Consider the following 13365-nt stretch of genomic DNA (forward strand, 5'->3'; position numbering starts at 1 on the left):
TATAAAAGTGATTTTATAATGGTAAGTGTTATTTCTTAAGAACATCTCAAGTACCTCCTTTAAATTTAGCTGTAACATGGCAGAATCCCAAATATCAAAAATGTTATATATAAAAAAGTTGCCTATTTATTTGTATATTCCTATTTCACTCAGGAGCATCTAAACCTTACACTAAACAAAAACCTCACAGAATTAAAGTTTTGCATCGTACATTGTACATTGTATCGTTATCTAGCCAATAAACGTCATGCTCATAAATAAATGCTCTATAGGACAGTGAGTCTCAGAGGTTTTATTGTGTTTAGCCAATATTGACATATCAGAAATGTTTATGATATTTAAGACGTTCTCCCTGAATTGATGAATACTGCAGTAATCTTTTTTTGCAGAACAGAAACGCAAACATTTTGCATGGCAGAAATAAAAACAACCAACAGGAAAATATGTTTTAAAACTGTTTTCAGAAACACACAACAGTGAAAGGTTTTTTTAATCTTACTGGTTTATGTGTATGTATACAGACTACACTATATATTTTTGCACTATAGGTATGACATTGGCCATACTATGGTCTATATCTAAAATGGTCCTGTACTTGTATATGCAAACTCAAAAATGTTATGGTATGCATGCAGTGTGTGATTACAATTAGATGTCTGGGTTCTGGCTATTTCTCGACTTCCCTCAATCAAATCGATATTCTGTAGGAAGGGGAGTGGCGCAGGTTGCTCTTGTATCGTTAACAAAGTATGCCTGCGTATAAATACAACCAAGTCGCCCGCACCACTCCCTCAGCATTCAGCAGAGCCGCAAAGGACACCCTCACATTCTACACAGTGGACATGATAGAGGGTCCCTGCCGCAGACCAGTGCTGGAAACGCGCACGTTCCGCTCTTCTCCATCATCCACCACGATGAGATCGCACCCGTGGTCCAAAACCAAGCCGGTTATTTCGGTTTCATTCAAGAGAGCAACAAACGTACCTATAAGCAGGGCTTACAACTATAGCGCGCTCTCGCCTCCGGACAGTTTGGAGTTCGGCTCCGCGCTGAACGGAGAGCATGCGCGTAGCAACGAAAAAGAACAACTTCAAGGGCTCAACGACCGCTTCGCGAGTTACATCGACAAGGTGCGCTATCTGGAAGAGCAGAATAGACAGCTTGAAGCGGAGATCCAAGCTCTACGGCAGCAAAAACTGTCGCAGTCGCACCTGAGCGATGCATACGAGCAAGAAATAAACGATCTCCGCTCCACGTTGGAGCAGCTGAGCAGGGAGAAGGCGCAAATTCTCTTGGACGTGGACCACGTCGACGAAGATATCCAGCGGCTAAGGGAACGCTATGAGGACGAGGTACGCTTAAGTGAGCAAATGGATGCGGCCGTCCGCAGCATGAAAAAAGATAAGGAAAGTTCAGTTGTGACGAAGATGGAGCTGGAGAAAAAAATCCAAACGCTCTTCGACGAGATGGACTTCTTGCGCGACAACCACGAAGAGGAAGTCAACGAGCTACTGGCTCAGCTGCAAGCCGCGCAGGTCCCGGTGGAGAAAAGAGACTTCCAGAAGACCGACATCACCTCCGCGCTCAGAGAGATCCGCGCGCAGCTGGGCGGCCTCTCCTCAAAGAATCTCCAGCAGGCCGAAGACGTCTTCAAATGCCGCTACTCCATGCTGACAGAGGCGGCCGAGCAGAACAAGGACGCGATTAAGTCCGTACGGGACGAGATCGCTGATTATCGCCGTCAGCTGCAAGCAAAGAATGCCGAACTGGAGGCACTCCGCAGTACAAAAGACTCACTAGAGAGACAACTCAATCACATTGAGGACCGCCACAACAACGACATTAGCAGTTATCAGGTTACTACATTGACTGCCCCACACTGCACACGCATTCTAAACACTTTTTTGTAGAATATGCGTTCAAAAGGTTTAGTATTTATACTACAAAAATGTCACAAATATATAGGCTATATGAGAATGCAGTTTAATGATTTTGTATTATTCCTGAATATTTACTGTTATTTCTCTTTACTTTTAACCAGTCTACAGGTTAAGCAAAAATGTTTTGTGTAGTACCAAGAACATTTAATCATAGAGAATTAAAATGGGTGTTTGAACTGTCATTCTGTATCTAACCATTCCCTTTACTAAAGAATCCTTAAAAGGTATGTATGAAGTATGTACGTGTACGTTATGAAAATGCATATATGCAAATGGTAAACTTGAGTTCTGAATGTGCAAGCGCTATATTGAATCCATGCATAAAAAGTAACATTTGAATTCAAACTACTGCACTGCAGTAATGTGTGTAATCAGATTTAGTATGACTCTGTATCCATCTGTTGTGGACCCTGTGGAGTCGATGCGGAGTGCTATTCAATGCAATATTTCTTGTATTATCAGGAGATGGTCCACCAGCTGGAAAATGATCTGAAGGGGACAAAGTGGGAGATGACTCGCCATCTCCAAGAATATCAGGACCTGCTAAATGTTAAGATGGCTCTAGATGCTGAAATTGCAGCCTACAGGTATATCACAATCTGTGTTTAAATATTTGACACAGTAAACTAAATTTTACTAAACATTTCATTTAGTTACACTATGTATGCTGCACATTGTATGAGCCTCTGTGATTAATTGTTTGTTGGATTTCTCTGCAGGAAACTTCTAGAGGGAGAGGAGACTCGATTTAAAACATTCTCTGGAAGCATCCCAAGTGCTGCATTTAGCTACAGCCATGCTCAGGCCCTAAAAGTTCAGCACAAGGTTGTGGAAATCATTGAGGAAATCAAAGGGGAAAGTGACATAGATGATGACTTGGCAGATGTAGCAAAGGAGCTTGCTGCTGAAGACGAAGGACCTGGAGATGATTATAAAGCAGTCAAGGAAGAGATTATATCCAGTGAAAAAAAACTTGGTGCAGAGCAAGGAGAAGGCAAAGACAAAGAAGGGGGTGAAGGCAAAGAAGAGGGTGACAAGGTAGAAGAGGTAGAAGCAGAAGAGGAAAAAAAGCAAGAGGCTTCTCTGCTCAGTGGAGAAGAAGGCATGGAAAAAGAAAAGATAGGGGAAACAGAAGATGAAAGAGATGGTGAAGGTGAAGAAGAGGGAGAGGAGGCAGAAGTGATTGGTTTCCTCAAACTTAGTAGTGCTGAAGTTGACACAACAGGAAGTGAGCCAGATAAAGAAGGCAAAGGAGAGGAAGTGAGCAATGACAAAGCAGAAAGAGAGGGACAGAAGGAGGATGAAGAAAAACAGGGTAATGGAAACAAGGGAGGGGAAGAGGATGAAGAGCAGTCCAAAGGTAATGAGGAAGGAAAAGATGATGTTCAGACAGGAGCAAATGAGAATGAGGATGAGGATCAGTCAGAGGAAGAAGGAGAGAAGACGAGTGAGGGAGAAAAGAGTACAAAGGAGTCAGGCAAGGATGATGATGAGAGTGATGCAGAGGGGGAAGAGACAGAAAAGAAACAGAAAAATCCCTCATTAGGAGACAGAGAAAGGGAGGAGGAAAATGGGAGCCATAATTGTCCTGCCATTGACGAACCCAGCCCCAGAAGAGAAGTTGTTCTCACCAGAACTGCAGAAACCATCACCAATAGAAGCAAAGAGATTACCAAATCAGCTACCAAAAAAGAGAGTAAGGCAGAAAAAGAATCTCAGGATAAAAAGAAAGAAGCTAAAAAAGTAGAAAAAGTGACTAAATGAAACTAAAAGGAAATGACATAAAACTGTGTTCTGGCTGATTCCACAAATAGCAAAGACCATTAAAGCAGACAAATACAATTCAAAATATGAAAGAACCAGTTACAACTAGTTAAATCTCTTTGCATGTGTGATGTATGAAGGATTTGCATGTGATTAAAAACTGTTAACACCGTTGACTGTTAATTACAGTGAAAGATGTTTTTTCTGTTGTTTGGTGCTATTATATTAAATGGCATCTGCAGGTATTGTTAAGTAAAAAATATTGAAACCTCATGGTATGTTCCTGAAAACATTTTGACTTCATGTTTCAGCTGACTTTATTTCTGAAACAAGCAAAACAATTGTCATGGCAACATCATACAATAATACTGTATGAGAAATTACTTAAATTCGTTCAAATTAGGGTGCTGAAATCTAACAACCACTCAAAGTCAATAAAAAAGTTCAATCTTTACAGTAGTGTGTGTGTGTGCTTTCAAATATATAAAATAATGGATTTTCTTTTCCCTGTTTTCATAATGCAATCATTTATAGTATTTAGAGTTTCACCTTTACCCCATTTGTAGTCAAAACAGTTGACACAGGTACACAGCGTACAATCCCAGCTAAAATGTCCATGTTGGGCTCTTATGGGTAGTCCAACTGGGAACCTGTTCTCAAGTTCCATGTTGGCCTTACATATGGATGCTCACCAGGGTCAGTGATTGAGCCATAGGGGGTTAAGCATTGGCCTCAGATGGATTGTACACTGCATGTGAGACCCATGTGAGATTAAGTTGGGCTGTAACAATGGGGCCCATTTAGAAAGCCCGACTGGATACGTACACTCAGAGCCCATGCCCACCTGGAACCCACCTAGCCCACGTTCCATCCATGTGAGCCTCACATGAGCGTGTTGGCTGAGATGATATACAATGTGGGGAAAAAAGGAAAAACAAATTTGCCAGAGTATCCTTCAGAGTAGCCAGACTTAGCCAATAAAAAGGTTTATGTCAAAAAGTATAGCGCAATACTACAGGAAACGATGAACAACCTGCACCTCATACTTAAGGTTACACACAGGGCCCAGCACCATCCCTTTCACCGAAAATCTATTCACCCACTACACTGCAAGCTCTTCACAAGGATCATTAAGTAGGCACTTCCCTTCGTCAGCATTTTGCTGCCTATGACACCTCCAGAACCCTCAACAGTAAGACCTGGCATCCCAATAATGACAGGACATCTAAGATTAAGATCTAAGTCAGAAGAGGAATCAGTTATAAAAATTTGCATTTGTCCATGATGTCATCATTTCACCACAGCAAATGTTTGATGTTGGGTAAAATAAAATCTACAGGTTTGTCAGTTAAGGCGTATGTTGCTGTCACTGCCCTGCATAAAAAGGTTACCACATATTTAAACCTTAAAATTTAAATGCTTTACTGTTCATGTAAAGTTCTAGTCTCTACCTACACAACTTTAGTGTTAGCCTTTATCTTTTTTCTTCCAAGATTATGACACAAAACAACCAATCACATTTTCTTAATGTGTATAAAAATATTTTACTGACACTCATGGGGCTGTAGTACAAGATTGTTTTACTTCATAACATTAAAGGATGCATCATAAACCATACCCAAAAAGCATGGAAAAGTAAATCTAACATTCCTTATGTATATATATATGTCAATATTCTTTTACTAATTTACGAAGAATGGCAAATAGTAATATCACAGTTTTTCTTCTGTACATGGGAAAATACAAAGGCACTGCACAGCTATTTAAATGTTTTGCTGTGTAACAAATATTCAGCTACTACATGACAATTTAGATAAACAGTTCCAGTACTAAAATAGTGATACAATAAACAACAACTTACATCATGACATTTTTTACAGGTGTGAATAGCCATCACAGCTGTGCATTAACAAAACACTGCAGATCTCGCATTCAGCATGCGTCACCCCCCCACCCCCCACCAAAGAAAACCCAACCACATACCTCAATATATTTCTGAGAAAAAAATATTTTCTTTATCTGACCAAACTGCACACTGAATTGGCTAAAATGTTATTCTACACTCACCAAATAATTTATTAGGTACTACTCATTTACGCAATCATATGATCAGCCAACCGTGTAATATATAAATGCATATAGGATGACAGCTTCAGGTAATGTTCACATCAACCACCAGAATTTGGTCAATTTCACATGGAATAATTTTCGGTGTCAAATAGGCTGGTTTGGATCTGGGATTCTGATGCACAACAGTCTCTAGAATCTAATGAAAAGAGAAGTAGGGAAGTAACAGTACACAAACTTCACACACACAAAAGTCAGTTTGTTTCCCGAGGTAGTTAATAAAGCCTGTGGGGTGTTAAGCAGTAACGTATAAACGTTAGCATGTTCAATGCGTTTTACCACGCACACACAAAAATGCCACATGGTCCTCGTCCAATACACTCTGACATCATGGAGTTGAAATAAGAAATTTTAAGGCAAAATACCAGTGAAATATTTGTTCATTTTCAATAGTTTCAAATCCAAAGGTGAGAACAACCACCAGCAGCACCGTGAGGGAGAGAGAGACCAGAGAGAGAAGGAGGGGAGGAAGGACAAACAAGTTACCAGAGAGAAAAAGGAGGAATGGGAGGGGGGCATAGCAATACTCCTACAACCACTACCATACAATACCATGCAAATCCAATGGCATTACACTTTAAGATCTCCGGGTGGCACACACTTGTGAAATTAACACATTTACACTAACAGTGAATACAGTGTTTTCTCTGTACACCGAACTGTGTACATCACCTTTTTGAGGATGGGCAATGGATAACAGCCATACTGGTTTGAGCTGATGGAAAGGCCATGGTAAATCAAATAACAGTGTTCGACTGTGGTGAGCAGAACAGCGTCTTAAAATGCACAACATATCACACCTTGAGAGGTAAGGATTATAACAACAGAAGACCATGTGATTCATTCGTATTACTACATTACATGCAGAGGCTTTCAATGTTGCGGCTTGTTTGTGTTTGATTTTTGTGTAATGTGTTTACTTTAGACATGCCCATCTTGTGGGTACACCTAAAGTCTGCAGACACCCACATGGACAAAGAAAAAGCCTGGATGAAAGCTCTATGATCAGATGAGAAAAATATTTAATTGTTTGGCCACAATGACCAGATGTATGTTCTGTCAGGCATGAACAGCAACACCAATCACAGGCCTCCCCAATTATCTTAATCAATAAAACCAAACTCTTGTTGGCACCAAAATCTAAATGCAAACTTGAGGCTGCATTAAGAACAACATTAATTTACAAATAATAAATTACTTGGTGAGTGTATAAAATAAGAAATGTCCAGTAAAACAACAATGCTGGAATAATAAAAAAAAAGCCAACCATTCTAAAGGAAGCCTAATTTACTATTACTTTTCTTCCTCAAACCCTGAGGCTAAATTCTATTTGGTAGTTACTCAGAGGAGGAGACAGTGTTAAGAACTGCTTCACTAACGAATGCTACACAAGGGCTTAAAGCTGTCCCACCCAGGTCTGTGCATTAGAGTGCGCTCTGGCATCAGACAGTCTTTTAGTCTGTCTGGTAGAGGCAAGGCCTTTACCTTGTTTTCCAGAGGCCAGGGATGCAGACACTGGCGGATAAAGGCCTGGCAGAGATGGCGCAGTGAAAGTGGCTGGGCATCATGTTCTCTAAGCCGGTTTTGAAACTCCAGCAGAACCTGGGGAATTAGCTTCTGCTCTTGCACAGAAGGCAGAGAATATGTAGATAAAGGGGGGAAGTTTGGAGAGCACATCTGAGCAATCTCTAGTAGCACTTCAGCCTTCGCCAGCAGGTCAGTCACCTTATCAGCATCTACAGGTTCTTGGAGAGCTTCTTTCAGCCGAATGAAAATCAGGTTGTGACCGTTCCAGCAAGACGTGCCATGTCTAGAGCAACAAAATGAGGCACCACGCTGGAGGAGGAGAAGAGCCAGAGGGAAAAGGAGGTCGAAGTTCTCTAAGCTGGTATAAGTTAAAGAAGGTTCCCACTCCTCTCCATCACCAGTGCTTAGACAACAACTAGGATCAGCACCATGGTCTAAGAGGAGGGCTGCAACTTGAGTGCAGAAGCGTCCAATAATTGTTGCATCTTCTACGCTCCCATCCAGGGACTCTTTTACTAGAAAGACAAGTGAGGACAATGGCGTCTCCCCATCATGAGTGGTGGCATTCACATCAGCACCTAGAGAGATTACATCTTAAAATGCAAGTTATAACTATGGAAACCATTCCAGGATCTTTATGCAAATGAAACAATAAGTTGGTGTATTCACATTCGTATGACTATATTACATGCCGCTGCTTTGAGTGTTGTGGCTTGTTTGTGTTAGATTTTTGTGTGTTGTGTTTACTTTAGACATGTCTATCTTGAAGGTACACCAAGTCTGCAGACGACCACATGGACAAAGAAAAAGCCTGGATGAAAGCTCTATGATCAGTTGAGAAAAAGATTGTTTGGCCAAAATGACCAGATGTATGTTTGGAGGAGCAAAGGTAAGTCATTCAACCCCAAAAAACCATACCAACTGTTAAGCATGGTGGTGGTGGCGGCATCATGCTCTGAGGACTAGAAAGTGGATGAAATAATGATGGAGGACTACCTTAGAATTCTTTAGCATTTAGTAATAACTATTAGCTTGACTAAGACTGCACAATATTGGAAAAATAGAAAAATATATATTGCAATATTTTGTTGTTCTGCAATATACTGAGATACCAAAAAAAGTGAAATTTGGCATATATAATTGGTAGATATGTTATGGAAAGTGAGAACAATAATTTTTCCTTTGTATCAAACAAGTTGTAGCATAAGCGACGCGACTATTGAGAATGTGCACACTGCAATGGTAGAAGGCTGAAACATGGACAAAACTGGGTGTTCAAACAGGACAAATGACCCAAACACACACTGAAGGTTGTTGTGAAATGGGGAACAAAACAGACTAATAAGTTTTTGGAAATTGCCTACACAAAATCATGACCTCAACCCCATAAAATATTGTGGACTGGAGTAACATTACAAACAGTGTAATTAGATGAAGAGCAGCAGATGCTGAATAAAAAAAAAATCACTGTTTGTGATTCCATATATTTTATAATAAATATCTTCAAACTTTAAATATTGTGATGCAGTATGTTTACCATATCGCCCAGCCCTATTTGAAAGTCTATTTAAAGCTTCAAATGTCTGCTTGTAACCTAGCAAGCTACTACATAAGTCAACCCAGATAGCCAGCCATTTTAGAAGTTTTCCAGTTAAGTACCTCTCTCTAGCAGCAGTTGAATGTTGCATGTGTTGTTAACTGTTAGTCCATCACTGCTGGCAAAAGCGTGGAGCAAAGCAGTCTTACCTGTAAAAAAAAACAAAAAAAACAGACAGAACACAGAAATGTTTTCATGTGAAGAAAAGGTCAGGCGACATTTATTACGACTTAAAATGTAACAAAATTATAATCAGGTGCAGAACATAAGCAGATGATAACCAAAACATTGTTAGAGAGGATTTAAGAGGAGGCTGTCTTAGCCTAAACATCTGAGGATGTGAGATCTAAGACGTTAATGTGACACTAATGTGATTTTTTTCAGGGTTATGTGGAAGGCAAATATGATCTTTTAAAACCAGTTTTGAACCAGTGGTCCTACATTACAAACATACATATCTTATTTGTTGGCATGCAACATGAAGGTGAATGGTCAGATTGAATTTCATTGGTCTTTTTGCCTGAAGGCATGCGCTTGTCATCAGTCAGCACCAGTGTTGTGCTGAACTCCCCGCCAGAATTCGATTCCCCTCCTCGTCTATGCATCATGTAGTAGTATGGGCACAACAGATTATGCTTACGATTTCTGTTGTTTCTATTCATACATATATCGTTGTATTATGACTAATGTGTTTACTGAGTTGGGTTATATACATCCATATCATTATGCCGACCAAACCAGTAAAAGCAAGAACTGTAAAATCACACTAAGGGTTAGACATTTAACCAATAAGAGCTTAAATCTTTAATTCTCTTAGCCAGCCTCTTGCTATCCTTTGGGGGGATCTGGGGATCTACATGTAGCTCAGTTGATAACAAAGAACATGCATGACATCTAGAACAATGGACCAGGACTTGTGCTTTCGGCAGATGAATCAAGTTCTTTTTTTCACTTTTTGCACACCTCCCATGAAAACTTGTGCTTTTCCTGATGGTAGGTGCATGTACTCTGACATCAACTGTGGCAAGAGGTCTAGTGATGATATTTTAGGATTGTTGGAGACTTCTTTACACATCTTGCTGGCTGAACTTGCTTTGATGGCCAGACCTGGCCATGTTGGCAGTTGTATCACTCGTACCTTATTTTGTGGACAGTGGCTATTTTTAAATTTTTTACTTAAAAACATCTGAAGGCCTCAGAGAGCTCTTTGGTGATACCACTTACTTCAACAACGAAGAGCAAACCAAATGTCAGAGGTTTAAATAATACCCTTCTGTGATCATCTCATTATTTACAGCTAATGGGGTGCATCTGATTCTAATTTTTAGCAATAATACAATATAATAATAAATGTGGGCGTGCCCTATTTTTCTCTCACAGACAAATGGAATTTATACTAATTACACTTCATATTTTTTAAAAAACATTTCTACAGTTCTATGTATTATTTAGATTAACTTCATCTCTCAATACTTTTAAAGCCCTATTGACTTCTAAAACAAATGAATGTATAATGAATTATAGTTAACAAAGTGTATTTAAGTTCACCTATGCAATACCACTGCAGTGGCTGACTATTAACATTTTGCAGTTAGATAGTTTTCTGGCAAATACATTACCATTTTTGTCTTTTGCACCAATATCAGCTCCAAGATCCAAAAGCATGTGGAGACAGGAGAGTCTATCTGCTTCCTCACTGGCAAGATCCAGAGGGCTACTCTCATGAATCTACACATAAACACACATGAACACAGATAAAAGGATGACACTTATGTCAGAAGAGGGTGTAAAATACTTTTTAATAAGCTATAATACACTCACCCTATCCCTTTTGTCAATTTCTGCCCCATGTCCAACCAGCAGTTTTACCATGTGTGGTTTGTTCCTAAGCACTGCAATGTGCAAGGGGCTGTAATAAGACACTGGGTCTGTCAAAAAGGAATCAGAACAAAGTTAAGGAACAATCTCCCAATGGGATATGAACTAGGGCCATCAACACAATCTCATTTAGCCCAGGAGTGTTTCTGACAAAATGAAAAGATTAAAAAAGGTAGGATATTTACCCTCAAAGCTTAGGTCAGCTCCATAGCGTAAGAGAACTTGGGCAGCACTGACTTTTCCAAGTTCTGACATTTTAAACAGAGAGTAGCTTATTCCCTCCATGAATACCGGCGATTGGGATTCTTTTTCAAGTAGCTCAATAAGAGAATTACAGATATCATTGCAGTCTGGCCTGTACGGGGTAAAAAGCAAACAAACTGTAATATGTTGTGTGGTGAGCATGCTGTGTTAGCTAATTCAACAGTAACCTAATGTAAGTTGACATATAGATAAATATACATATACACAAAAACATATACACAAAAAGTAAGGACATTTGTGGTTGGTAGATTATTTCTTTGTTGTAACAATGCTTCTTGACAATAAATCCTTACACCATTGGAAAGCCTGTTAATTTCCTTTTTAAATGGTGCCACATTTGTAAGGTACATGCATTTGTGGGATGAGCAGCAGAGTATGCTGTGAAATGAAAAATTAGCCAAATCCTCTTTGCCAATGCCAAACAGCTTGTTCTGCCATTGACATTGGTGTTTGGTGGACTGGATGACTGAAGTTTGAAGAGACAATTGGCAATTTAACAATTTATTAATTTAACAAACAGAAGCATTGTTACAACAAATAAATAATCTACCAAACACATATTTCCTTACTTTTTGTGCCAAGTTTAAACATACACACACACATAAATATATAAGATGCGTACAAACTATCGATGTTCTTAAGAACATATAGCTAGCTATGCTCACCTGTCAGGGTTAGTTTCCCCTTCCAGCCCTACAATGCACAAAACTGCATCCACAAGTGGTTGGTATTCGTAAACTATCCTCCTGAAACCGTGTAAGAAAGGCATGCTCTTTCCTCTATTGTGTATTTACTCTGAAATATTGTTAAGAATTGCGTTACTACGGTCGTTTGTGTGTTTTTTCAAGTTCTACAGTCCGCTGGGTGTTTAAATCAAGATTGATAGAAAACGATAGATTGACTGGCTATGAAAAAACAACTTGCTAGATCACTATATTAAATTAGCTAGCTAGTTCGATTTGTTGTAGCTTTTACCAAGCATTGTAGTCGATAAAAAAAAAGACAGGCGTCTTTAAAGCAGGCCGTAAATAATTTAGACGGGTTATAACTAGCTATCTAGCTAGCTAGCTAAATGCTTAAAGCGTAGCTAAGTAACACTAAATATATAAATACACATAATACATTTTTTAAATTCTGTAGAGCCAGAAATAGCTAGTGCTAGCTAACTCTTCCCACATTTCTTCTCAAGGTTCTTCCTCTCTATAGTTAGCGGTGTCTTGTGCGGTGAAAGCGCACACTGCCACCTACCGTGTTTCACTGTGGTTAAGCCAGCAGCCCTTCGTCAAAACATGGTTAAACCAGCCGCACATCATATTGGTGTGCGCGGCTACTAGTGACTTAGTGGTAAGAGTTACAGCACGATCAAAAAGCCTTTAGATTTAAAGTTAAATTATTATGAAACAATCGTTTCTAATAAGGAGTCAACTCAACCAACAAATACAGTTTAATGTTGATCATACTAGCTATATACATTCGAATTATGGATGTAATGTACTGCACAGTTTCTAAATAAAGGGCATCCAAAATTCCCATCATTGTCTATTGTATTTTTTTACAGTACACAACCAACATATATCAAATTAATGTTTATCATAATATGCCTGCACTGCAGTTTTTAAATAATGGCATATAAAATGACTGACAACTGTATTTTGATTATAAGTGAAATTAATCACATTATAAAATGGTAATTTCTAATAAGTTAGAAAATCACAAAACCAAAAGAAATTAGTTCAGTATGTTTCATAGTATGTACATATGAAATATGTAGTGATTGCACTCTACGGTATTTGAGTAAATGGCATCCAAAACCCCCATACTTGTAGTATGTTCCACATATTACACCACATTCCAAATTATTATGCATATTGGATTGCAGTGTTATATTGATTTTAGATTTTAGTTTTTCAATGAAACCCATGGACGTTATTGTGTCTCAGGGCTCTTTGGATCAATGAAAGCAATCTCAGACACCTGTGATAATTAGTTTGCCAGATGAGCCCAATTAAAGGAAAACTACTTAAGACATTATACATCGCTAAGCAGACTACAGGTTTTGAGCAATATGGAAAATGATCTCTTTGCTGCCGAAAAGCATCAAATACCTTGGACAACATAAGATATTTTATGAAAACCTAGGCATGATAATTGTACTGTTAAGAGATTTGTGGCTGATTGTCACAGACATGTTTGTGCAGATAAAGGCATAATGAGGTAGGTTTCTGCAAGACAAATTTATAAGATTAAGAGAGCATTGGTTAAAATGCA

The 13365-nt window shown here is 39.0% G+C and overlaps 2 protein-coding genes across 2 annotated transcripts; one reads left to right on the forward strand and one right to left on the reverse strand.

Moving 5' to 3' along the window:
* The first annotated feature begins 736 nt into the window (after positions 1–736).
* nefmb (neurofilament medium chain b) lies at positions 737–4130 on the forward strand. The gene is made up of 3 exons (XM_072682037.1): positions 737–1856; positions 2403–2527; positions 2660–4130. The coding sequence occupies exons 1-3, from the start codon at positions 750–752 to the stop codon at positions 3702–3704; spliced, it is 2277 nt and encodes a 758-aa protein (XP_072538138.1). The 5' UTR covers positions 737–749; the 3' UTR covers positions 3705–4130.
* Positions 4131–5223: 1093 nt separating this feature from the next.
* On the reverse strand, positions 5224–12297 carry asb6 (ankyrin repeat and SOCS box containing 6). Its single transcript, XM_072682038.1, has 6 exons — positions 11763–12297; positions 11019–11188; positions 10777–10883; positions 10575–10683; positions 9018–9104; positions 5224–7936 (listed from the first exon to the last, which is right to left on the reverse strand). The coding sequence occupies exons 1-6, from the start codon at positions 11864–11866 to the stop codon at positions 7206–7208; spliced, it is 1308 nt and encodes a 435-aa protein (XP_072538139.1). The 5' UTR covers positions 11867–12297; the 3' UTR covers positions 5224–7205.
* Between the last annotated feature and the right edge of the window lie 1068 nt (positions 12298–13365).

Source organism: Salminus brasiliensis, chromosome 6, assembly GCF_030463535.1.
Source record: "Salminus brasiliensis chromosome 6, fSalBra1.hap2, whole genome shotgun sequence".
In the NCBI taxonomy this organism is placed as follows: Eukaryota; Metazoa; Chordata; class Actinopteri; order Characiformes; family Bryconidae; genus Salminus; species Salminus brasiliensis.

Coding starts and splice junctions, on each gene's coding strand:
- nefmb (XM_072682037.1), top strand. CDS start 750: ATGCCTGCGTATAAATACAACCAAGTCGCCCGCACCACTCCCTCAGCA. Junction 1,857..2,402: donor ACGACATTAGCAGTTATCAG/GTTACTACATTG, acceptor TTGTATTATCAG/GAGATGGTCCACCAGCTGGA. Junction 2,528..2,659: donor GCTGAAATTGCAGCCTACAG/GTATATCACAAT, acceptor ATTTCTCTGCAG/GAAACTTCTAGAGGGAGAGG.
- asb6 (XM_072682038.1), bottom strand. CDS start 11,866: ATGCCTTTCTTACACGGTTTCAGGAGGATAGTTTACGAATACCAACCA. Junction 11,189..11,762: donor GGGGAAACTAACCCTGACAG/GTGAGCATAGCT, acceptor TACCCCGTACAG/GCCAGACTGCAATGATATCT. Junction 9,105..10,574: donor TGGTGCAAAAGACAAAAATG/GTAATGTATTTG, acceptor TTTTTTTTACAG/GTAAGACTGCTTTGCTCCAC.